The sequence below is a fragment of the Chrysemys picta genome, chromosome 5 (assembly GCF_011386835.1).
Source record: "Chrysemys picta bellii isolate R12L10 chromosome 5, ASM1138683v2, whole genome shotgun sequence".
Classification (NCBI taxonomy): Eukaryota; Metazoa; Chordata; order Testudines; family Emydidae; genus Chrysemys; species Chrysemys picta.
In genome coordinates, this window is record NC_088795.1 from 108,368,308 (window position 1) to 108,395,608 (window position 27,301).

General features: G+C 37.5%; 1 protein-coding gene across 2 annotated transcripts; it reads right to left on the minus strand.

Annotated features, from left to right (window-relative positions):
- Positions 1 to 1,112: 1,112 nt before the first annotated feature.
- ANAPC4 (anaphase promoting complex subunit 4) lies at positions 1,113 to 27,281 on the minus strand. 2 transcript variants are annotated; one of them, XM_008166250.4, is made up of 28 exons: positions 26,865 to 27,281; positions 24,753 to 24,858; positions 23,687 to 23,819; positions 22,014 to 22,088; positions 21,828 to 21,854; positions 21,698 to 21,742; positions 21,468 to 21,552; positions 20,875 to 20,985; positions 20,080 to 20,163; positions 19,797 to 19,883; positions 18,328 to 18,392; positions 18,191 to 18,233; positions 18,017 to 18,093; positions 17,436 to 17,536; positions 17,311 to 17,362; positions 13,831 to 13,886; positions 13,150 to 13,196; positions 9,394 to 9,450; positions 9,131 to 9,187; positions 8,381 to 8,474; positions 7,096 to 7,193; positions 6,479 to 6,540; positions 6,349 to 6,387; positions 6,163 to 6,264; positions 5,447 to 5,524; positions 4,362 to 4,532; positions 3,481 to 3,604; positions 1,113 to 2,421 (listed from the first exon to the last, which is right to left on the minus strand). In XM_008166250.4, exons 1-28 carry the CDS (start codon positions 26,970 to 26,972, stop codon positions 2,206 to 2,208), a joined length of 2,400 nt encoding a protein of 799 aa, XP_008164472.2. In that variant the 5' UTR covers positions 26,973 to 27,281; the 3' UTR covers positions 1,113 to 2,205. The 2 variants fall into 2 exon arrangements, with proteins under 2 accessions (XP_008164472.2, XP_042711347.2); XM_042855413.2 differs by lacking the exon at positions 19,797 to 19,883 and having other exon boundaries at positions 26,865 to 27,272.
- Positions 27,282 to 27,301: the final 20 nt, after the last annotated feature.

Genomic DNA, 27,301 nt, shown 5'->3' on the forward strand with positions numbered 1-27,301 from the left:
CTTAAGATGCGATTTTCAGGGACCAATTGTGTCGTAAGTCCGAGGACTGCCTGCAAAGAAACATCATCAGGAAAGACTAAAGGCTCTAATTCAGTGTTTCTCAACCAGTGGCCCCCAGGAGGGTCAGAAAAGATGATCAAGGCAGCTGTGAGGTGTTGAAAAATATATTACAAATTTTAAACAAAGAAAATTTTGTTCCCCAATTGTTGTGCACTCTAACCCTTCGAGGTCAAGTATTCTGTCAACCTCTCGAAAGACACACACGCAAATTATATACGCTTATCTTTTATACTCCTACTTCCATAGTAAATGTAAGGGGGTCATGAAAACATTTTACTTTAGTTAACTAGTTGCCAACCTAAATAGGCTGAGAAATATTTCTAAACTGACACATCATTTGTATTATGCATACTAGAGATTTAGGGACCAGTCCTGTACCTAATGAATCTGGCAGCAAAGTTCCCATTGATTTCAGTGGATGCAGGACTGGGCCCTTGCATATATGTGCTGTATACACTGGGTTAGGAAGACTGAAGAAGATGAATGGAAGTAATAATTGAGTATTTCTAAAGAGCATATTGTAGTACAGGACTATTACAGAGATTTAGAAAAACAAACTGTGGCAAAGCAGAAAGCAATGCTTCAAACCCCAAGCACTGCAGCCACTTAAAAAGAAGGCGGATCCAGGTGACTTGTTTTTCCAGAACACTCAAACTAGGCCATTTCACAGTTCAAATCTAAGGAAGACTTGGACCGAGCCTGCTCTCCATCGGTAGTGAATGCTTCAACAAGCAAGTCCACTTTGCAGACAGCAGCCTTTGAACTTTTAGATAGTCCAACAGGAGATGGGAGGGAGCTGATTTTTAAGGAGCTTCCTATACTAAAACCTCTCAAACCATACCAATCACTTTATGTTTACAAATCTCTCTCTGCCAGTAAAAGCTCCACAAACTTTCTTTAGAAAGTAAGAATTATACATCCAATAAGGGTCCATTTAAAAAAAAAATCAAATTACATATTGATAAGGTGGGAATGATAATTTCTAGAATCACTCATTGGCATTAGACACACCAACACAATCAAAGAAAAGCAATTTATAGAGAATAGTTGTATACGTTTTGTAGTAATTGTTTTTAATTTTAAAAAAGTGTAGAACTGGAACACATGCATAAGAGTTAACTTCGCCAATTCAAGTTACACAAATTCACTCACACAGTTTTATAGTATTATGTATTTAGCAGCACTGTTAATTCAAAGAGTTAAGCTGCAGTTATAGAACAAAGGAGGCTAACTACTCAGCAACAGGCGAACATTTTCAGATTTTAAACAAGTTTCTAGCTTTCACATTGAGCACCACAACACTCCAACAATAAACATAAATTAATAAAGGAGATGACTATAGCAAAATTGAAAGCATACATGGGACATACAAACACAACAGAATAGAAAAATATATTCTCTGTAATAATATAATTTTCCATCATAAAATACACAGGGGAAAATGTTCAAGAATTGTCTCGTGCACCACACCACAGGTTGCAATATATTTCTGTTGCATATAATGTAACACAGACATAGTTGGGGTTTAACAACCTTAATGGGTGGGTCAGGGGTGGTTGTTTTAACAATTTTTGGGTTCCCTGTAACACAAGCAATAATTACAAAAGTATGAGTTAAACTTCTGAAATGTGCACCAGCTAAACTTGGACAGCCAAATACCCAATGCATCTCTGCAAACCTGTGTTAGTCAAATATGTATGTAAACCTTGGCTTCAAGGGCACAGAATGTTCGCACCCCTCAAGTGGACATAAACATTAAGCATACATCTGAAAATTTGACCCCTAGAACACGTTCTCCTCAGGCAGGTAAATTTATGGGCTACACAGATTGGTTATGTCCCTTTAAAACTCCAGCTGTCCCTCCCCACCACCCCCTTCCACACACATATTCAATACTGCAATACTCCAGAAAGAAACTATTGTGCTTGTTACAAACTAATTATAACAGAATGAACATTCAGTAAACACACTCTGGAGCAAAGAAATGGATTTTGTTTGAGGCGTTGTGTAGTATTCTACAACATCCACAACATTAATATAATAATATTTGGTACAGTACAAAGAAAAGTATCAATGGTTTGAAGTTAGCTTTTAGTCTCTTCTCCTTTCTTTGTTATAGTGAAGGCACACATATCAAGGATCAGGTCAAGAATCCAGGCTTGATTCATGTTCTTCTGTTTCATCTGCCACCTCAACAGAACCACCACACACACTATTGTGGTTAACTGCAGACAGATTCAGCTCTTCGTGTTCACCACCCACAACTGGAGTTGTTTCTTCCTCCTCCTCCTCCTCCTCTGCCTCTCCATCATCTTCTACATCCATCTCAAATACTCTGACATGACGGAGATTCGAACTTAGCTATGGAAATATTTAGAAGTTTTCATTAATAAAATTAACAGAAAAAAAATTATTTGAAAATGTTGGCCAATGCCTTTAAAAAGAAGCACTTACCAAAACCTTGATTTTCTTTTAAATGGAGTGAAGTAAAGTAACAAGTTAGTGATAAACCTATTTCATTGCTATGGCTGATTTAGAATAAGATAAATATGTCTAAACTAACCAATATATCTACACAGAAGCAAGCAAACATTTAAGTTCTATAATTATAATTTTTTACACTATGGAGAGAAGATGCAGGTTGTCTCCTCCTTTCTTTCCAAGGATCTTGCAGAATACAGGATATAAAAAACATTTTTTTACAAAACAAATTCCGTATATATTCGATCATAAGCTGGCTCGTTGGGGGTCAAGGGAGTAACCCCTCTGACCACCCCCCACATGACCCAACCCCTAGCCCGGGACCCCCACACTCTCCCCATCCCATCCCTTCCCACCTTAAATGGGGGGGGGCAGGGGAGGATCTCTCTGGCCTGGCTGGAGCTGATCCGGCAGGCTGTGCAGCATGGCCGCAGCCTGCTCCAGTGGGCCAGACCAGGCGGCGCGGCCGTAGCATGTTTCAGGGGGCTGGGCCGGGCAGCACGGCCACAGCATGCTCCAGCGGGCCGGGCAGCACAGCCACAGCCTGTTCTGGGGGGGCAGTGCTGAGTGGCACAGCTGCAGCCTGCCAGCCCCGGAGCTGCAGCTGCCTCAGAGGCTGGGGGGAGAGCAGCGTAGCCAGAAGTAGAGAGACTCTGGCCCCGCCTCTTCCCTTCTGGCTCTGCTGGCTGTGCTGCCTCTCCTTGCTCCCTCTGTTGGGGGCAGGGGCTGTGTCCCACCTCTCCCTCTCTATACCCGTTCATAAGCCGACCCCCTTCTCTGGTGCTTCCCTTTTTTACTAAAAAAATTTGGCTTATGAACGAGTATATATGATAAGTGCCCTAAGAGTAACAGATGCAGAGTATCAATCTCTTCAGTCACTGCACCAGCAAACTATTTCCCTTAATGATTTATATACTAGACTGTAAACATGATACTTACCACACAAGAAACTTTCCGAATGCCATTCACAGCAACATACTGAGCTTTCATATTCTCCAGTACTCTCCACTGACTCTCCAAAAAGACAGTACGTGTAGGAATATCATCAGATTGCTCATCCAGCCTAGATGTAGTAAAAAAAAGAAATTCATTGTTTGTGTGTGTAAGCAGCAACTCTACCCTGAGTAACCTCAGACAAAAATGACAGAATTAAAATTTCACTGCACCACAGATGACAGACTTATAAGCATTGTGATTATCCTACTGCATATATTCTAAATTTCTGTTACTGAACATATTTTTCTTTATAATATATCCAAAATCTCTCTTCTCACCCTGAAACCATTATGGCAATATAAATAAATATGGGAAGGCATTGATCCTGCTCTTTCATTCCAGGGATAAGTTAGTTCTGTTCTTTCAGCAGACAGTGATAATACTCATAAGTACAAACACTGGGAGAATGAGGAAGAAATATTCCCTCAACTTTTTATTACCCTATCCCTCTCAGTGCAACTGCAGATCTTGTATATTCACTCCTGTTCCTGAGTCTCTAGTACTCCAGTGAGTGGTGAGGCTCAAATCCTCTTACACAGAAACAGACAACATTTCTACTTCCTCAGTACATTCTCAAAATTGGCTCTCCCATTTGTTAAAAAAAGAGATGTGAACTTTTATTATAAGTAGCATGCAAGCTTAAATATGCACAAACATTAGATTTGGAAGTTGTAATCAACTGTAATCATCTTCCCTCAGAGGAAGAAAAGTTATTTTTTTTCTTTTTAAAATACATGTGTGTTAAGTGTATAACTGTACACAAATCAGATACTTGTATAATCTGCTTTTCGGCTCTTAATTTTCAGGGGGTCATATTTTCATACCTTTTACTAGAATTCAAGCTGAATTCCCTTTCTTGGTCCTCGTCAACGTACACTGAAGATAAAGGCAACTGAGCCAAGATTCTCTCTTTGCCTTCTTGTTCAGCATTCTCCTTAAGAACCACGGTTATAGTTTCATCATCATAAAAATGTGCATCTACACAACTGTAGAAGCTATAGCAAAACAGATGATGTGTTTAGTTGTATTCCATCAAGTTTTACAAAAAGTAAATGAATAAACTGAATGAATAAATACTGAAAGATCTTAAAGTAAGTGATCAGTATTTATGTTTCACATTTTAGATCCAAGTTTTGCCTCAGTCCACAAATGAAGTGTTCTTAACCTGGTATTGGGCTATTGATCAAAAAGGTCATAAAAATACGCAGTCATGACCCTATGGTTACAGAAAGCTTGGCAGTCCACTGTTTTTATGGCAATGCCACGTGCAGGCGATAGATATTCAGGGCCAAAGTTTGTGTGATCCTTCACACAAAAAGGCAGGGAATGGGAATACTAAAAAAAAAGCAAGCCAAGCACCCTGGAAATATTTGGTATTGCTGAAACAGGTGTTGGTTGGTTAGCTCTGAAGGCAGCTGTATCTAGCTCTCCCTTGCTGGAAGGAGAAGTTGGCCTGACATGGCTTTTCTGAGATGTGGAGAGCAGAGAAAAGGGAAATCCTGGGAAGAGAATTCCCCAAAAACACTGCATTGAGGAAATTATGCCCAACCATTATGCACTTCATGCATATTACTATTTGTTAAGATCTTATTTTGTGTCACTGTTTTTAAGTGTCAGTATTCCATGTTTAGGCAAGAGCAGTTTCAGAACTAAACTAATTTCGTTTCCATCTAGCAAATTATGATAGTTTCCTTGAACTTGAGTTCAAGTACAAAGTAAGCCACCCGCCCAAAATCCTGTCAGTTCAATGAGGATGCAAGCAGGTGCCCAGGTCTGCCCACAAAGACCCTGATCCTGCAAGTTACTCTAAGTGTAAACAGCTGAAAAAAATATTAAGTAGAATAAGCAAACCCTTGAAGGAACATAATCTGATAAATTATTGAATACCCTGTTTCCCAAATATACTAACCTTGTATCTGAGCTTTCATTTATACTGTTGTTCAAGAAGTTTCCAAAATCAACAGCAAGTAGTCCATTATTAGCAGACCTAAAGGAGGGAGAAAACTACCTGTGTTACTCATCCTTAAAGTTCCATGCCAAAATACCAGAATCCAAAGATTTACACCAACTACTGGAACAGACTGCACAGCCTATTTAGATGTGAACAGATAGGCTCGCTATACGTTGCTTCCACTCTCAAGGATGGGGTGTGGAAGAAGAAAAGCAAAAGACAATATGGATGAAAGGACTGAAGTTACAGAATTGCGTTGCAGACCTTGGCATCAGGAGCTACTAATCACTGGAACAAAGCAATTTACTCTAAGAAATTAAGAGTATAACCTGTCCAAACCACTGAGATCATCTTCCCATTTTTACAGACTGTGATAAGCTTTGTAATAACTATACAAGGTCTATCACAAGGTTCAAGGAGTTGACCAAGGTGAATATTTATAAAGTAAGATGAAGAACCCACTTAACATTACCATTACTCCTCACTGGAAGGAAGGAGCAAAGAATACTTGACACATTTCCATTTGAATAAAGAAGCATACAATCATGGAAGAGTAAAATAACTCAATCCAGCAATGAAGAGCAAGGTCCTAAGCCTGGAACTGGATCTAGATACATCTGGCTGCAAAATCAGGCCCCAAGAGCATACTTTTTCATTTCCAATCAATTTCTTACCTGGAAACATCTGTGTGCCGCCTCAAAATGTAAATTTTAGAAAGAGAACTTTCTAACATGGTGAAGAGAACATAATGTAAGTTGGAGGATTTGTCATTCCACCTAAAATACAAAACAAAACAAAAAAGTTAGACCAAAACATAAAACATAGTAAATGAAATACAGTAAGAAGAGCAGTATACTTACATAAAGGGTAATTTAAATAATCGAGGTGTAGAGTCCTCACTAAAACAGCAAACCAAAAAAAGTCAGAAGGTAACAATTTCAATAATTCTATGCTAATTAACACTAAACATAATGTAGGGAAAAAATGTACCTTTTAGATCCTTTGTATAAAGGCATGCAAACTGCTTGATGTACTGATTTTCCAATCACATCCTGAAACACACCATTAAAACATTCCAAAATACAGAAAAAAATATTTAGTTACACACACACACACACACACACACACACACACCCCTCCTCACCTTTTTTAAAGTAATCACAACCTACCTGAAACAGACTGACTCAGCCTAGTTCCTTCTGAATAAATGTCCTTATCACAAAATCTAGTATCACTTGACACACTTTTTAAAAATTATTTATTAAACCACTATACTGATTCTTGGAAAATAAAATGAATTACATTTAAAAATGGATACTAGTTGTATGTGTGAGAAGCAAAGAACTGAACAGGCAGAGAGATTTAACCACCTTCTCAGCCCCATGACAGGCTCGAGACACACTGGAAAGGGAAGCTGCATTACTGCCATCCATGTGGTACACCTTGTCTACGGCTAATTAGGGAACTTCAGCCCTTAAGGCATACAATGTGGCACCTTCAATGAGTACTAAATTCACTTTAAACAATTTAGAGTAATTAATCAAAAGATCAAAACAGCAGTAATTGTTGTCCCAAAATGCACACGGTTTGTAACAAACAGGACTTACAGCTGGTTTTTGTAGACACTGATCAATAATCCCCTCCATTCGCCTTTTGACAAAATGCAGTGATTTCGGAGGGTAATAGGGAAACAGCAGTGGACTTTCTGCAAACAAATAATTATGTTTTTAGTGAAAAATACAGTTTTTGTAAAGATACAGTTAAATGAGTTTGCATTCTAGCAGAAGCACAGTGTGGGTCTGGATATAGAAATCAGAATTGGAGTTTTGTTTGTCCTTTGTAGCTCTCTTCCCCACCAACTAATTCAAATGGTATAAACAGGGGAGTTGCAGTCAGCCAACAGCTAGCAATACATGTGTCATGAAGCATCCTGCTATACCAAAAACGCTTCTTTCCTCTTAGCGAATCTACTATGGAAATATTTTCAGCTTGAATTTCCTTGCTTTGAGATATTATTATTATTTGAGATATTTGAAATATTAATCCAATTTCATGCACACACATTTAAGTTTATTTGTTACTAATTATCTTCTGAAGTATATCTAATTCCTTTCACTACAAAGATTTTACTGGAAAAATAATAAATATACGCTGAATTAGAAGGTAATATAAACTACCAAAAACTGGAACTATAGCATCACTCACAAAACCACTTATGTTCCTACTCCTTCAAGCTTACATTTCTATGCAGATAACCAGGCAAGTGAATGCCTTAATACTTGCTGACTTGTGAAACTAACAAGAAGCTGGTTTATACTGTACAATCATTCTCAAACTGTGCAGCGTTCTCTGCTGGTGGCAGAAAGCTGGCTGGTTACATGGTGCTGGCTATTTCCAGCCACTAAATCAAATGAAAAAGATACCTAAATTATATTACATAACTTTCCAGATATATTTTGTAATATAAACAATTGCTGTAGTTGCCATAAGGATGCTACATGATTGTGAATAGGCAGAAAGACAAGATAGTCTCTCTGTTGTAATTTGGTCCATGCAGACCACCAAGGCAGTCAAAAACAAATTACTATGAGCATCAACTACTTGACGTCTAATTTACATGACTGAGAGAAGAATGTAAAAGGGAGAGGGATTCCATAATACCTGAGGAAAAACAGTTTCCAAAACTTTGATCTTATTCTAGATTGAGCAGGGGGCTGTATGGAAACCACTTTATAGGGCAGTGAGATCTGCATGTTTATTTCTACACCATTGACATTTGTCACCATTGACACAGTATAATCTACTTGCACTCATGCCTACACAGGTATTATTAATATTGTCAAATCTGCACATGTATCTTTGATTCACCAGTATAATAGCAACATGCAATACCTTTAAGATGTGTGCTGTTTTGAAGAAAGTTAAACCACTGGTTTCCTTCTGTGTTAGGTGGGGATACAAGGTCATCATCTTCATCTTTCAAGTACTGGAAGAAATGACAAATCCATGCAGTAAACATTTAAAAACAAGATAATTATGACACATTCACTGAAGGACTGTATTGGAGGAATACATGCCATAATATCCTCATTAAATTGGCCTTTTTTAAAAAATAAATAACCCAGTTTTGGGGCCTTCTTCCCAGGTCTTTAGAAAATGTTTTATTGTCCATTCTAAATCAAGTTATAACAAGTTACTCAAAATGCTGTGGAACTTCTTATCAGAGATAGTTATAAACCATCTCTCTTTGAAACTGTAATTTCAGATTCTAATACTAGTGGTCCCATGTTTTGAACACATCAAGCAAACTGATTTCAATTTCATTCCATCAACATTAGTTTCAACTACGTTCCACCTTTTTTTTTTAAATACACCATACAAATGAGGAAAATAATGTATAAGATATTAATCCAATTAATTTTCTTTTTAATTAATCTTTCCCTAATAAAGATAAAATAATATCCTCCACTCTTAACAACTGTGTGTGTGTTATGAGCAGCAGAAAGGGAGTTAGAAGGAGTGCTCTTTGGTAACTTCATAATCTTAATACTCTAGCCCTTGCTCCCCTGTTCCTCTTTCCCCAGCTGGTGCTCGTCCATATACCTTGTCTCTCTTATCTCAATATACAGCCTGATACTTTACCTGACCAACTCTCTCTACATTGAAGTATTTTCCTTTACGATTGTAGAGCTCTGGTGCCTGAACCAAACATAAAACAAATTTTAAACACAAAATACTGACCTGACAGTACTTAAGACAAGGGGAATTAGATGATTTTTCATAATGAGACACTTAAAAAAAAAACCAAACAATTTAGTTTAACCAGCCTTTCCAGGTCAGTTGTCTGAAGCAAAACAGAATTAGGGTGCATGCATAAAAGCACTCAGTAAACTGAAATACCTTACCTCATTGAAGTGTTCAGTAAGAAAATCAGCAACAAATGTGATATCTTTTTGAGTCATCTAATGGAAATGAAAAGGGGAAAGTCTATAAAATAACCATAATTCAAACATATGTAGAATGTAATAGGTTCCAGGGAGGCAGGTGACAAAAGACTACAGCTAGATGTAAAAAAAAAAAAAGGTGACCTTAACAGAGAGCTAAATGTTGGGAGAGAGAAATGAAAAATTCCAAAAAAGTCGTAAGAGCAACAAGAGGGCAAAGTGGGGGACTCTGCTTACCATTTCAGATGTCTATACACAAATGCAAAGAGTATGGGGAATAAACAGAAAGAACTGAAAGTATTAGTCCATAAACTAAATTACTTAATTGGCATCACAGAGACTTTGGGGGAGGGATAGCTCAGTGGTTTGAGCATTGGCCTACTAAACCCAGAGTTGTGAGTTCAATCCTTGAGGGGGCCACTTAGGGATCTGGGGCAAAATCAGTAGTTGGTCCTGCTAGTGAAGGCAGGGGGCTGGACTCGATGACCTTTCGAGGTCCCTTCCGGTTCTAGGAGATAGAATATCTCCATTAATTTAATTTAAATCTCTTAACTAGAGCACTGGTATAGAGGGGTATAGCTTGCTCAGGAAAGGTGCACAGAGGAACAAGGGAGATGTTGCATTGTACATCAAGAATACACACTTGTTATGAAGGTCCAGAAGGACGAGAGAGGGAGACCAATTGAAAGCCTCTGGGTGAAAATAAGAGGGGGGGAAAGGACAGGGGCAATGTCATTACAGGAATCTATTAGAGACCAACAAATAGGAAGTAGTGGTGGGTGAGGAATTTCTAGAAAAAAAACACAGAACTATCTAAACATAAAACAACATAGTAATACAGGATTTCAACTACCCAGGCATCTGTTGGACAAGTAATAAGACAAATCAAAAGTGTCCAATAAATTCTTGGAATGTGTTGGGGGCAACTTTTTCTTTCAGTAGGTGGAGGAAGTAACCAGCCCTTTTAGACTTGATTCTGACTAACAAGAAGGAATTGGTTGTGAACCTGAAGGCACTTTGGATGAAAGTGATCATGAAATGATAGATTTCATGATTCTAAGAAAAGGAAGGAGTGAGCAGCAGAATAAAAAAAAATGACTTCAAAAACACAGATTTTAACAAACTCAGAGAACTGGCAGGTAACATCCTATAAGAAGAAAAATTAGAGAGAAGAAGAAGTTCAAGAGAGCTGGAAGTTGTCTCAAAGGCATAATATTAAAGGTAAGAAGCCAATATGGCTCCCTCGAGAGCTATTTAATGACCTGCAAATCAAAAAGGAATCCTACAAAAAATGGAAACATGGGAAAATTGATAAGTAAAAAACCAGCACAAGTATGGAAGGACAAAATGAGTTGTACCTTGCAAGGGATATAAAAGGCAATCCAGAGAGGTTCTATATATACACATTAGCAGGAAAAAGAAGGAAAGTTTATGTCCTCTACTTAGTGGGGAAGGATAGCTAATAATGGACACCATCAAGAAGACTGAGGTGTTTAATGCAAATTTTGCTTCAGTTTTCACTAAAAAGGTAAACCAGGACCAGATACAACACAAATAATATTAAACCAGGAGAAAAGAACACAAGCCAAAATAAGGAAAGAACATGTAAAAGAATATTTAAATAAGTTAAATGTATTCAAGTCAGCAGGGCCTGATGAAATGCGCCCTAGGGTACTTAAGAAACTAGCTGAAAAAAAAAAAAAATCCCAGAACCATTCTCAATTATATTTGAAAACTCATGGAAGATGGGTAACATCCCAGAGAACTGACAAAGGGCAAACATAGTACCTATCATTGTCTAAAGGAGACCTAGGGAATTACAGACCAGTCAGCCTAACTTCAATATCTGGAAATATACTGGAACAAAAGTATTAAAACAGTCAATTTGTAAGCACCTAGAGGATAACAGGGTCATAAGTTATAGCATTCATGTATTTGTCAAGAACAAATCAAGCCAAATCACCCTAATTTCCTTCTTTGATTTTAGTAAGGCTTTGGACACAGTACCACATGACATTCTCCTAAACAAACCAGAAAAATGTGGTCCAGATGAAGTTACTATAAGGTGGATGTAAAACTGTTTGAAAGACTAATCAAAGAGCAGTTATCTAATGGCGGGGACATATTTAGTGGGGGTCCCATAATAGTCTGTCCTGGGTCTGATACTTAAATAATGGAGTATGCTTATAGAATTTGCAAATGACACTAAGCTTAGAGGGGTTGCAAGCACTTCAGAGGACAGGATTAGAATTCAAAACCCTGAATATTTAAGAGAATTTATCTGAAATCAACAAGATGAAATTCAACAAAGACAAATGCAAAGTACTAGACTTAGGAGGGAAAAAAAATCAAATGCACAACTACAAAATGGGGAATAACTGGCTGAGCAATAGCACTGAAAAGGATCTGGGGATTATACTGGATCACAGATTCAATGAGTCAACAATGTGATGTCCTTGCTAAAAAGGCAAATATTATATGGTATATTAACAGAAGTGCCCTATGTAATACACAGGAGATAATTATCCTACTCTACTCGGCACTGGTGAGGTCTCAGCTGGAGTACGGTGTCAAATTCCGGGTGCCACTCTTTAAGAAAGAGGTGGAGAAACTGGAGAGAGAGTTCAGATGAGAGCTACAAAAATGATAAAAAGGTTTAGAAACAATGACCTATAAGGAAAGGTTAAAAAAATTGGACGTGTTTAGTTTTGAGAAAAGAAGACTGAGGGGGAAGCTTGTAACAGTCTTCAAATATGTTAAGGCTACTACAAAGAGGATGGTGATCAATTGTTCTTCATGTGTACTGAAGGTAGGAAAAGAAATAATGGGCTTAATCTGCAGCAAAGGGGACTTAGAATTTATTTTTTTCCCCAATATATCTAACCTAAGTATAGTTAAGCACTTGAACAGGCTTCCAAGGGAGGTTGTGGAATCCTCATAAGTGGAGATTTTTAAAAACAGATTAGACAAACACCTGTCAGGGATGACCTGGGCATACCTGTTCCTGCCTCAGCGAAGGAGGCTGGACTAGATGATCTCTCAAGGTCCCTTCCAGCCCTATTTCTATGATTCTATATACTATACCTTAATAGCAGCAGAGTAGCAATTTTGCTGGTGAAGAATACTGGGAAGCAACAATTTTCTTCAAAACAAAGTGAAATCAAACACAAAGCTTCACATTAATAAAAGTTTACATGAGCAGCAACTGCTTTCATATAGTGTGTAAAGGACTGCTGCAGATAAGATCATGCAACAGCAGTGATATTAGCTTAGACTCAGAGAAACAGAAGCAATGCTGAGGGGAGGGGAGGGGAGGAAGTAGACACCCCAGTCAGGGACAAGGTGCCCACTGGAGAGGGGAGCAAAGAGTAAGCCTCCTTCAAAAGGTGGAAAGATCCACTATACAGCCTACTCACTAAAATGGTCAACATAGTTTACTCAACTTCAAAGAGAAAAGTGAGAATTTTTTAAAAAGAGTATTAGACATAAGGCTGGCCACATTACAGCTGATAATGTGCAACTGAGGGCATTTCATGCACTAACTATCCCAAAGGACTAGCATGGACAGCATCATTCTTTAAATTAAATTTACTTCAAAGAAACAACCTTAAAAGGTTGTTTTTTGTTTCTAACTGCACTAAACACTGGCTACCCTCAGAATTAGACTTAACATTGCAATATTATAAAAAGCATCTACTAGGAAGAAGTTACTACTACCTTGTTCAGCTCTGGAAGAACATGATCTTCTGACATCCTCAGCATGGCTGGGGAAAAATGAGAACAGCAAAAATGCTATTTTTCCAATACACTCAACATTTTCCTAAGGTAAAATATTAAGATAAAGATGATAGAGCAGGAAAGTTTACCCTTTAGATGCAATATTGACTAGCGCAGCGGACAAGGAATCAAGATTCTTAGGTTTTATTTATTAGTATGATTCAGTACTAATACAGGTTTTGAAATGAGGGGAGAGAATGATTTCTCAATTAAGCGACTGCTCTTCATTTAAACTGGCCAAGAGCAGCCACTGTTAATATACAGGAGATAAACCATAGCCAGAGATTCCCCCCGCTCCCCAAATCACCTATATAAAGGAAAAAAGTCACTTTAACTTGTATGAATTTCCAGGATGCCAATAAATAGAAAGTCATAACACCAGCTCCACAATTGGATTTAGTCAATCTATTTTTTGCCAACATTTCAATATTTAAATACAATACTGGCTCTTTTCATCATTTAATTTATTTTTTAAAAAGCTAGAGCTTATCACACTACATTTGTTAGAAGTCAATTCCACAGATTAACCCACAGGCAAATATTTTTACACTATGACAATTCCAAAGCAAATAATTAAAATATAAAGCAGATATGAAATACTTAGGATATAATTAAGCTTACCCACATACAACCATCGGAAAAATGCTTTGAAGTTTTTCATACTACTGTCTATAACTCTGTATAAAAAAAGAAAATGAAAATTGGTAAACGACTTGATCTAAACAAAGGCCACAAGCTGCAAGTTTATGCAGAAGTTCTAACTGTGTTATAGGCGGGGATGGTAGCAATGCCTTACACTTCCCATTACAAGACTACTTTCAGTTGTTTATAACTTTGCCAAAGTTTAACTCCTTGAGCTGAACTTTCCATGCTAGATGTCTGCCTCAGGCTGAATTGTTTTGGAAAATTTCAGCCAAACTGGTTCAGTCATTTTGGAGAACAAGGCTAGGGAAAAATATGTTTCCCAGTTAAAAGATTCTGATGACCTTTTCTTTGATATGTTGTAGCACCCTCATGTTTTGGAGTAGGGGCTTGAAATTTGGAAGGAGCGCAGATACGTGTGTCAGGGGTATGCCTTTTCCGGTCTGCATGAGAATTCACCCAATATTTTGTCAAATTATAAGCCTGGGGGAGGGGAGGGGGAAACACGGCTCACAAATGCTCAGTACAGATTTGCTAGAGCCTAACAGCTAAAATCTCTGTAGATTCCATCCTCACTGAGCATGCTCCATCCCCTCAAAGCTCCTATAGATGACAGGACGGTGCATGTACAATCCCCACAGAGCAGTGGCGCATGCTCCCTTCAGTCCAGGGCTATAGTGGTGAAGTTAGAATTTTCTTGTAATTGCAGAAAGGAGGAGAGAGATTGAACAAGGAGCTGGGGTGAGGTAGAGAGGTATGGGTCAAGTACTGGCTGGGAAAGGAGACTGGCACTAGGTGTGGGTAAGTGGAGAAACTGGTAGTCAGTAGAAGAATGGGATTCCAAAAGCAAGCCCAAAGGGGGATCCTAGAATTGTCTGGGCAAGGAGATGGACTAGGATGAAGTCTGAGGAGTGGTGATTGGGTAAGTAAAGAGAAAGGGACTGGGACAAGGAGACAGGGTAGGGGAGAGAAAGGACTGAGACAGGTTGGAGGGGATGGGGCAGAAGGGATCACAGCTGGGAGAACAGACAGAAGTGTATAACCATTAGACCATACTCCCCTCCAGAGCTTGGAATTTCTATTTTTTTTCAGTTTACTTTTCTAATAACCTAGGAAATTGCACATACATAAACTCTGTGAAAGGAAAATTAAGTTAGTGGCTTTATACCTAAGTTTAAAACTACCCTGGTCATTGGAAATTACTCATTAAGAGAACTAATTTTGTTGAAATATGAATTGTGGATTAAACAAGATCAAAAATTTTATATTACTACCCACAAATTTAGCTAGGTTAAAAGATTAATGTTAACTATTATTAAGGTTGCAAAGTCAAGTGGATGTGCATTATGATACAGTCTCCAATTACATGATCATATGCTGTTTTTCCACAAAATTGGTACTCACGCTGTAGAATAAAATACCTTTATTGTACCAGTTATATTTCTTCTTTTCCTAAGATCCATTTTGGTTGCCCTGTTCATCACTCCAATATCTCACTTGATCATTTCAGATATGTTTTAAATAAAGGAAGTCATAGGACAGTTACTGCAGGGGATTATTCTAATACATGAAATGACATAGAAAAATCTTCAAACATTCATTTCAGCTATATGTTAGATTTTTACATTTGAAAATTAGGGCTGTTGTGCAATTAAAAAAATGAATCGCGCTGTTAAACGATAATAGAATACCATTTATTTAAATATTTTTGGATGTTTTCTACATTTTCAAATATATTTCTTTCAATTACAACACAGAATACAAAATGTACAGTGCTCACTTTATATTATTATTTTCCTTACAAATATTTGCACTGTAAAAATGATAAACAAAAAGAAATAGTATTTTTCAGTTCATCTCATACAAATACTGTAGTGCAATCTCTTTATCATGAAAGTTGAACTTACAAATGAAGAATTACATACAAAAAAATATCAGAGGGGTAGCCGTGTTTGTTGCTTTTAATAGATCCAGACTGAGAGTCCTGTGGCACCTTTAAGACTAACAGATGTATTGGCATGCGTCTGACGAAGCTTATGCTCCAATACATCTGTTAAGTCTTAAAGGTGCCACAGGACTCTCTGTTGCTTTATACAAAAAATAACTGCATTCAAAAATAAAACAATGTAAAACTTTAGAGCCTACAAGTCCACTCGGTCCTACTTCAGCCAATCGTTCAGACAAACAAGTTTGGTTACAATTTGCAGGAGATAATGCTGCCCGCTTCTTGTTTACAATATCACCTGAAAGTGAGAACAGACGTTCGCATGGCACTGTTGTAGTTGGAGTCGCAAGATATTTACGTACCAGATGTGCTAAAGATTCATATGTCCCTTCATGCTTCAACCACCATTCCAGAGGACATGCGTAACATGCTGATGACAGGTTCTGCTCGATAACGATCCAAAGAAGTACATGTTCATTTTCTGCATCTGACTCCGATGCCACCAGCAGAAGATTGATTTTCTTTTTTGGTGGTTTGGATTCCGTAGTTTCCTCATTGGAGTGTTGCTCTTTTAAGACTTCTGAAAGCATGCTCCACACCTCGTCCCTCTCAGATTTTGGATGGCACTTCAGATTCTTAAAACCTGGGGTTGAGTCTGTAGCTATTTTTAGAAATCTCACATTGTTACCTTCTTTGCATTTTGTCAAAGCTGCTGTGAAAGTGTTCTTAAAACAAACATCCGAGACTGCTATAACATGCAATATATGGCAGAATGCGGGTAAAACAGAACAGGAGACATACTTAACTCCTTGGGGGAGAATTGTAACAAATTTAATTAATGCATTATTTTTTTAATGAGCGTCATCAGCATGGAAGCATGTCCTCTGGAATGGCGGCCGAAGCACGAAGGGGCATATGAATTTTTAGCATATCTGGCATGTAAATACCTTGCAATGCTGGCTACAAAAGTGCCACGCGAACACCTGTTCTCACTTTCAGGTGACATTGTAAATAAGAAGCAGGCAGCAGTATCTCCCATAAACGTAAACAAACTTGTTTGTCTTAGAGATTGGCTGAACAAGAAGTAGGACTGAGTGGACTTGTAGGCTCTAAAGTTTTACATTGTTTTGTTTTTGAATGCAGTTATTTTTAACATGTAATTCTACATTTGTAAGTTCAACTTTCATGATAAAGAGACTGCACTACAGTACTTGTATGAGGTGAATTGAAAAAATACTATTTATTTTGTTTATCATTTTTACTGTGCAAATATTTGTAAGGAAAAATAATAATATAAAGTGAGCACTGTACACTTTGTATTCTGCGTTGTAGTTGAAATCAATATATTTGAAAAATGTAGAAAAACATCCAAAATATGTAATAAATTTCAATTGGTAGTCTATTGTTTAACAGTGCGATTAATTTTTTTGAGTTAATCGCATGAGTTAACTGCGATTGCTCGACAGCCCTATTGAAAATAAAATTGTGTTGCAACTCTCCAAATAAATACTTACTGAAGAAGCTCGTTTGCTTTTAAGATGAAGGAGCCCACAGCAGTAATAGCATCTGCAAAGAGAGCAACCATTTTTAGTTTTCAAAATGAACATCAGTGTGATGAGTAGTAAGCCAATTACTGTACCTTCAATTCCTGCTGCGTCTAGTCCAAGAGACTCATATTTTTGTTTCCATGATGCCATTCCTTTCAGTTCACTCAAATGGTACAATAATGCCTCAGAGCCACTATTACAGAAAAGCATAATTTCTTAATCAAGTGGAGACTCATTGTTTAACTGACAAATATTTTATACATAATATCTTACTCTTATACAGCACTTTCTCATCCCTACTTTGTAAAGTTCTTTCAAATATATCATTTATCCTCATTTTACAGAAAGCAAGCATTCTGTCCAAAAGTATTACCTACTTTTTTTTCCAATCACAGCTCCCAAACATCAGTTACAGCACATTTCCTGTACAGTGTTAGACTTTTCTATAACTAATCAGTTACATAAATCAAGTATTTTTTCCCCTTACAGTATTTTAGGGAGATAAGAGTTAATATTCAAATTACATTTTATAGTTTTCTGATGTCACAAAATAACAACAGACTAAACTCTGCATGACAAGAAGTGGTCATGTTTTTGTTGGGCTCAGTTTCTTTTAAACGAATGTTTTCTAATAAATTTATCTCTGTAATTCATTATGTGTTCTATGACTTACCTCTGCAAGTGACTTATGACTAATTTTTGTATACTGGAGTAGGAAGACTCTATGGACTGACCAAGCTTTTTTAAACCCTGATAGAAAAGAGACATGCTTCATTACAGTATATTAATAGGACACTTATGAAAGATACTGAAATAGACCATTTAAAGACAGTGAACATTACCATACCTTTACTGTTAGTTGGTTCATTAAAAGTGCTTGAAGTTCAAGGCTAAGTGACAAAAATTAAAATAAGTGTTCTTTCTTTAATCTGAATATGCATTTACAAGTTGAAACTGGAATATAAAAACCCAAGCAGCAACTACCTTGCTTTGCCCCACAAGAGCAGCTGCATAAACTCATCCTGTACAGAAGTGGTTGTATTCTTTTCCTGTTAATCAAAAATTACTGAAATAAACTGATGATTTTTATTTAATTACCAATTTACGTCATTAGAATTGCAAACACCTCATTTAAAATACAGAGAAACAAAATACATCATTGAACACTGAAAATGCATTCTTGATCACTGGAAATTCAATGATTAAAATAGGAAAAAATGTTCACTACTTTCACATTTATTCCATTAGTGATAAGAGTTTTGAACATTATTTTTATTAATTCAGAATCTATGTTACCAAACAATTTTTTTCATTTGTTAAATACTAGCAAGGATTACAAAATTTATGCCACTCCAACAGCATCTCACTGATAGCTCCCTTATACAGATTCTACTATACTTTTTCCTACTGGACGTAAAGACAGTGAGATGAACCGAGCTGCAGGTGCTCCAGTTCAATAGTTATGATAATTGGAATCTGTGCTAGGAAATTATTTGCTCATAAAAAATGGAATTCAACTTTAGTCACTCACAAATTAAGAGTGTAAACATACTGCTCAAGTTGTACACTTTCATGGACAGGCTGGTCAATCACTAACAGAAGTATATTCAGTGGGCTAGAAAACACAAATCTAATAAGAAGGCAATCCGCCAATAATTATATTAGTGGACAACCATCACTACTGCATGAACATGAATCCATTAAAATAATGAGATCTACAAAAGTCAATTGGTATATCATCATCATCGGACTAGAAAGTCACAGGATAATACTACTGAACCCTCAAACAATGCTTTTTCAACTTCAAAGCACTTGGCAAACATTAATTTATAATGGACTCCAGCTTGCCTCTGAATTTACAGAGACCATTATCCTGTGATAGCTGTTCATTACACAAGATATAGACAAATTAAGAGAAAGTCCAGAGAAGAGCAACAAAAATGATTAAAGGTCTAGAAAACATGACCTATGAGGGAAGATTGAAAAAAATTGGTTTTGTTTAGTCTGGAAAAGAGAAGATTGAGAGGGGATATGATAACAGTTTTCAAGTACATAAAAGGTTGTTACAAGGAGGAGGGAGAAAAATTGTTTTTCTTAACCTCTGAGGATAGGACAAGAAGCAGTAGACTTAAATTGCAGCAAGGGAGGTTTAGGTTGGACATTAAGAAAAACTTCCAAACTGTCAGGGTGGTTAAGCACTTGAATAAATTGCCTAGGGAGGTTGTGGAATCTCCATCATTGAAGATTTTTAAGAGCAGGTTAGACAAACACCTGTCAGGGATGGTCTAGATAATATTTAGTCCTGCCATGAGTGCAGGGGACTGGACTAGATGACCTCTCAAGTTCCCTTCAGTCCTATGATTTCTATGAAAGAAACAGAACTGAAATAGAAATATAAATAAGAAAGCTATTCATTCTCTGCCTTCCCCAAATAATTGCTTATACCACAATACCTGTACGAATTTGGTTAGACGTGAGTCCATCTGCATCAATATTTCTTCCCATGCCTCACACATACATGTCAATGACAACTTTATATACTGCAATGCAAATAAAAGTTAGTGCAGTGACTTTTTTAAAATTCAGACTAAACATACATATGTTCTCATAAGAATCTTATCTTTACATTTCTAAAGCTGTGCTCTATATTAACTTAAAAATCAACCTAAATAGGGTTAAAAAATCCAATGCCTACAATAACTGTGGTATTAAAAAGAATTCATAACAAATATGTACCTGTAGCAGAGTTGAAATATGAGTAAATTTCCTGGCCATTCGAGTTACCTCAGGTAAATAAACTGATAGCAGACTGGTGTCCAGCTGTAATATGCAACGCAAGCAACAGTTATAATCAGATGGATGGTCTTTTTATTTTCTGTTACAATAGACTGGATCATGTGCATTAAGGCAAAAATCACAAAAACTTGTCCATTCTCCATTTTAAATTTTCCCTCTTTTAAACTCAACAGATAAAACAGTTGTTTAGATCACAGGTGAAGTAGACATTTCCTTAAGATATCTATGCCAATCCTTGTTATACATTTTATAAATCTGATACTTGTTTTTTGTGTTTTGACTGGAATAGAGGCAATGTAATAGACACAGACTAACCGAGATCTTAAGTGTAGTATTGTTAAATTGTGTCAATATGGAAAGGCTTGGCAATCTGAGTCACTATAATAGGGAATAGTACAACTGTTTAGTTGTTAGTTTGGCAGAAAGGAGACTGTATATCAAAAGGCTTTAGAATATGGCTGCTATTCAGAAAAATGCAAACATTTCAGAGCTTCATCACTGTCAGTCACGTATTACAACAATTTGAGTCAAAATGAAGAATCTAAAAAACCTAAATATTACATGAACTTTAGAGAAGGTGGAAATAAAAATAACATTTATCATTATGTAAATAGAAATGAGGACAATATATTAGAATTGTTTGATATGAGAAGTAAAAATAAATAGTTTTAATATTTTAACGGAACATTTAGAAAACACTACTATTTGTGTGCTTGCAGTCTCCATTTTACTCACCTGGAAATAAGTAATCTCCGGTGCACTGTCTGGGGAAACTTGCACCTCTGTAATGACTGATAGTGATTTCAAATCACTAGAAAAGCATAATCCAAGGCAAGAACCTGCCACCTGAAAGAGTCCAATGTAAAGGGGTTAAAGTATCTCCCTTTCTCAATAGCCCCATAAGTACAAGTACATATACTATGCTGATCTGTTAACTAAACACATGCCCTTATTTCAAACAGAAACGGAATTCTATTTCTGCGTAAATATCAACTGAAAAGAGAAAAAAAAGTCTCAGCTATTGAGAGGAAACAAAATGTGTGCTTACTGTTTTGTTTTGGATGATCAGTATTAAATTAGTGCACTTTATTTCAAATTATACAGGATTTGAAGTTTTCCAGACAGAATACTAATTAAAAAACAAATAAAAACCACACAACTATCCCTCTCTTTGGGTTTTAAGCATAATAATACTGAAGTTGCAATATTTTACACTCCCAAAGATGAACTAAAAACTGTGGTTAACTAATAAGGTGTATTTTAAGAGGAGAAATGACGCAGAAAGTTAAAAATAAAACCAAAACCAAAAACAAAAAAAACACACTTACCCCTGTTACTGTAGCAATCTTGTACATTCCATAAGCATAAACCTCGATGAATCCAGAACTGCCTCCAAGGACAAGGGCATTTAGCCTGATAACAAGTAAGTCACAGAAATTAGTCACACCCCTTTTGTAGGTCACCATTAAGAAAAAAAGTTACAAATTATTTTAAATCCAAACTTGCTGGGGGTTTTTGTTTTGTTTTTTTTAAACAGATTTCAAAGAACAATATTTACCTTACATCACCCAAGAGCTTCATAATCTCATCTGATTTTTCTTCACTAAAATATAAAAATGTGTTTATGGTAACCCATAGGCAAACATAAGCATCATTATAAGAAAACATATGAAGTCATCAGTTCTTACCTGAAAATTTTTGCAGTGGTACTGTAGCTAAATTGAAGTCAAAATAAAGTTTGAGAAATAAGTGCCTTCAGTAAAGATGTCTTCTTATTTACTTCAGAACAGTTGTGTACTATTAAACATAAAGAACCCATAAAATGACACTAAATGACAAATTAACATATTTAGGCTTTTTAATTTAACACCTACTTTTTTGGCAATGCAGGTAATTTAGGCAGGAGAAGATTTGATTCATCCTCAGCATTATAAAATGAAGTGAGAATACTGAAAAAGAAGAAATTATTAAGAATGTCAGCAAAGGCAAAGCCAGACTTTAAAAATAGTAAAAAGTAAAAAAAAAAAAAAAAAAAAGCCAGGTAGTAATTTAGATTTAACGTATCATGTATGTTCAAAGAGTTACAAATCTCATAAGCATATCATTTGTTTTCTAAATATACACTTTTAAAAACACAATCACATCAATACAAGATGGCTAGTGAGCTATCTTGTTGTTTTTATATCCTCTCCTTTTGGCTTGGCGTTTCCCACATAGAAAGGGGGAGAACAAGTTTATATTTGCTTGTTCAGTGGTTTGCTTCCCAAATCTTCCATCGTTATTAATTATTTGCATTCCAACAGTGTGTGGGGCCATGATCATGGAGCACAGGACTTCACTGTGCTAGACAATGTATATATATATATATACGTATGTATTTATCCTGCCCTGAAGAGCTTTAAATACTTCCTAGCACAAGTCTATGGGTCTGATCCAAAGCCCACTGAAGTCAACAGAAAGACTCCTCAGTCTAAAGCAAAACCTTATTTACAACCTCATTTCAGGTTAACGTATATCCATAAGTTAAGTGTCCAGCATTTTGTGTGTTTATGCTGGAAGCATGAGGCTGCAATTAAAATTATGTAGAGAGTACTGTAAAGAGAGATTAAGGAAGCCCACAACATATTCTGCAGGAAGTTACTTATGAAGATACTGAGTGTGGAAACAGGCTACGAGGGCATTAGTCTATGGTTAAAAAATATCCCCTAGCTTAATATTTCCTTTCCGGTTCAGGGTTTGTGTTTGAGGGGAGGGGGAAGAATGTCACACTTACCTAGCCTTAATCCCTTTTAAACAAAATTTTTGTTTATGGAATTTCTTGGATTTTTAATATAGCCAGTGTAGAAATGTTTGTGAGGACACAGAAATGTGTGCGGGGATGCCCCCATCTTCCTCTATGGCATGTGGAACTATGGAGGGCACATATCATATCTGTGCGAATGTCATAGAGTGAATGGAAGCACAATTTATGACTAATGGCACACAAATTGCAAGACAATGGGGGTACTCTTATGTCCTGACATACAAACGAAATGAAGACAGCACTTCCAATAGCTATGGGTCTTCCATCAATGCATTAAAAATAAACAAATCACTAAAATTCTTGAAAATGTGGATAAAATATTATTTTAATTTATCACTTTCCATTGTCGAGGTACAACAAAGCAGATTACAGCAATAAGTTTGATATTGATTATTGATTGATGATTATAACAGCACCATTACATAAACTGAGCAGCAATTATGCAAGTCAATACTAGTACATATATCTAAATAAATAAGCTATAATAAACTATAAATTAATAAATGGATGCACAAGATACTTATTAAAAGTGTTCTTGTTCTTATAACTAGAGAACAAAAATATCAGGCTTATAGCACTAGAACTGCATTGTTATCAATAAATATATGTAAAACCTACACTAGAAACAAAAAAGGGGATTTTTTTAATGAAGTGGTGGGAAAAGTGACTGAGCTGTGTGACAAAGTTACTTTTTTTTGCTTAACTACTAGATTCCACTATTTAACTGTAAAGTTTTAGAGCTACCTGCTTTCTTCAGTTACTTCCATCCAATGCATGTAAGTAATAGGAGCATCCACTGAGAAAGAGTGTAAGCTTTCAGGCTTTTCTGCATCACACAGGATCACACGCTTGGTATCAGCTAGGCCAAAAGCCAAAACTAGAGAAGTAACAGAATAATGTGAAACAATCAACACACAAAACTTTGCAGCTACTTCATACATACGACAAGCTAGGAAATGTAATGATTCTTCAGTCATTAAATCCAAATACTATATACAATTTTCTCTTTTTCTATTTATAGTACATTAATTTCACTTCTAATTTTAAACCATTTTACTAAAAAGCAGACTTGAAGTCAATCTTTTTATTTTAAAATGGCATATTGGATCACACCTGACAAATGACCTGATCCTGCAAAGACTTATGCCCATGTTTAACCTAAGTCCATGCTTAGCTTACTGTTACTCATGGGAGAAAACATAAGATAAGCATAGACGAAAGTCTTAGCAAATATAGTGCCAAAAATACATTTGAGACGCACTGTTCAATTAGCAAGGATATTTTATTGCAACATAACATAATTCTAAGATTTTCACAAGAACTCATCCCTACTTGATTAGAACACTGACACGAATATTCATTGGGCAATATCTGCATAAGGATTTCCGTGACCATATTCATCTTTTTTAATTAACTCATTCCCAACGAATGCCAGTTCATTGGAGATTCTGCTCATTCATATGCAGATGGATGATTGACATAGAACATCTTTGCACTCTTAAGAGTTGAAAATTGTGCCGTGCAATTTGAATCATAATATTCTCATAATTGCAATCAGATTTTACATGTCACCTGTTACTTCAGTGCCACAATAATCTGGCCATTCTTTATACATTACATCACACATCAAAGAGGTACCTTTCACTATCATTTTAACAGTACTGCTACATAAAATTAAGCTACCCTTTTCTTAATATTTTGTAGTGGGTATTTTCTTTTTGAGATAGTTGGTACTGTGTTCACTAAAGGTATCTGTTGATTTCCAACACCATTTTTATTGCAGCACAAAGCATCATATATTTAACATTACTTTTGCCATCTGGTCTCCAAGCAAGGGCTGTAACTTCTTTCCCTGTATTTTCATTTGGTGGCAAACTCCAAACTCGTTGAAAGTTTGCAAGTCGGTGAAGTAAAACCTGAAAAACAGATAGATTAAATGTAGGAAACTTGAACATCTTCCTCCTTTAACAATATTTTGTAAGTCAGCCACTAAAGATGCACTCCTTTTTATTAGACTTAAATAAATCCCCACATCCTGAAAGTCAGATCTAGAACTATTTGTATCAAGAAAGCATTCATTCTACATACATACACACACAGAGTTCTGGGGCATACTGTCTACTACGAAGCAATGAAAAGAGGTTTTAGGTTAAGACCTGAAGTCTACAATCAACCTGGCCAATCGGAATAGTATGGTATTTAGAGAAGCCTCCCCATCAGATAGTAACTGTATTGTGGAAGCACTGCAGTTGATCTTCCCATCCATAGCCAGATTCATCATGAGGAGACCAAAGTGTAGAGCAGTGGTTTTTAATCTTTTTCATTTGCGGACACCCTAAAAAAATTCAAATGGAGGTGTAGACCCTTTTGGAAATCTTAGACATACTATGCGGACCCGCATGGGTCTGTGGACCACAGGTTGAAAACTACTGGTAGACAGTGGAGTTTTTAACAAAAAGAATGTGGAGGGAGAGAGGGAAACAAGGAAAACAGGAACTGAAAGAGAGACCAGAAAAAACGGTCTCTGATCGAAGCAACCCCCCTATCCTGTCATCAGCGAACAGCACTGCCATAAGATCAGAAGCAATATGTGGCAAACTGGCAAGGGAAGTTCTGAATTACGTTACCTCAAGAAAGAAACTGATATATAACATGTTGTTCCAGAACATACAGTCTGCCTCTGCACCACTAACTAGTTTTTGATGCTTTTATTGGTTTTAAAATTATTTTAAATATTAATTAATTTTATACACTTGTTAAATCACACCCCAAAACAGGCATTCTGCTGAGAATGACCATTTACTTAGATTGGTAAAAAAATAGAAAGGATAAAGTAAGGCGAAAATTCTCCTATCACAAAGTATTTTTGGCCCAATATACAAGAACTATTATATTGTGGACAAAGGCCCACATATATAGTTAAAAAAACACACAGAGACAATATACCCACTTCACCCCCAGCAGCAACTATTGCTCGTTACTCCCAGGGATCTTAACCTGAACATTTTGAAGATGAGTACGGAATCTTGTGGTGACGGGATGAACATTTAAATGATACCCCTTTTCCAGAACACATCTGAAGAACATCAGGATTGTGAGAGAACACAAGACAGGAAGAAAATCAGCAAGCAATTTTTAAAAACACTTTAGGAAAACAGGATGCTTCCCAAAGTCATCAGAGACTTAACATTTGAGATAGATTCAGATACAGCATATTCAGGCATTGTGCCAGATTCTTCACACCACTGTTCCACTAAATTCTGCCTTGCAACACACATCAAGCAGCTGCTGTAAACCTGAGTCTCTCCTGAACAGATGTTGGCAACTGTGCCATGCAGCCAGCATGGAAGAACACAGTTCTTGGCTAAACTAGCTGTACAGTTAACAAAATGCCTTGGAACTGCCAACATGGTAAACCCAGGGCACTTAACAACTCATTCTCATGTGAAGGGTTTAAAAAAACACACACACACACTCATACAGATACATACCACACTAAGACTGGAGACAGCTATGCACCACTATTCATGTGTCTGAAGAGGCCATAAGGAATAAGGAGGCATGTTTTGGATATGTCAGTAATGACCATTGAGGGTAACCAATGCTACCCCCCGGCACAGCACTGCCCAGCTGGCAAGTGGGAGACTAGAGTTCTTTCCCTCTGGAGTACCAGGTAGGGGCACTGCCAGAGGCAGGGCACTGGACTGGACCCACGGAGCGGAGCCCTGTGTGGTGAACCCTAAGGGAACGGCTCGTGGAGGGGGCAGGCAGCAGGCCCCTCGCTGTGAGCGGAGAACCCCCGCTCCCCCTAGCAGGAGAGATCCCAGCAGCCCTGTCTAAGGAGGCGGTTTCTCTACCCACCATTTCCAGCTCGCTGAGCCGGGCCCTCCAGCTGCCCCCGTTCCCCTCGGCCCCGCCTTACCTCCCCCACTTTGTTGGCAAGGGCGATGAGATCCCTCTTGGGAGACCAGGCCATGAAGATGATTTCCTGGGGAAGCTGCTTCTCCCCGACCTGCCGGAAAGCAGGCATGGCGGGCGGCTCCTGCACCCGCAGGCACGGGGCACAGCCTGCTCGGAAGCCCCCTTCTCTCACCGTCGATCTCCGTCCCCCTTAAACCCTCCCCACTTCCCGCCCCATCCCCTTCCCCGGGCAGCCGCGCTCCGCGCCCGGAGCCAGCAGACAGCGGGGACCCCGGGTTCACCGGGCGGGTGCCCACACAACACAACGAGAGCCCCCACGACAGGCAGCTCCGCCCCGGCTCTCCCGCCTTCCCAAGTTCCGGGCCGCCCTCCCCTCGTCGCCGCGCGGCCGCCGGGCTCCGCCTCCCAAGCCCGCCGTGCGGCGCGCAGGAGCCGCCT

Excerpts from the sequence above, each read along its gene's own strand:
- ANAPC4 (XM_008166250.4), bottom strand. The coding sequence starts at position 26,972 with ATGCCTGCTTTCCGGCAGGTCGGGGAGAAGCAGCTTCCCCAGGAAATC. Across the intron at positions 6,541-7,095 it reads AGTGTCTACAAAAACCAGCT|GATGTGATTGGAAAATCAGT; the intron begins GTAAGTCCTGTT and ends GGTGTGTTTCAG. Across the intron at positions 5,525-6,162 it reads CGGCACACAGATGTTTCCAG|GTCTGCTAATAATGGACTAC; the intron begins GTAAGAAATTGA and ends TCCCTCCTTTAG.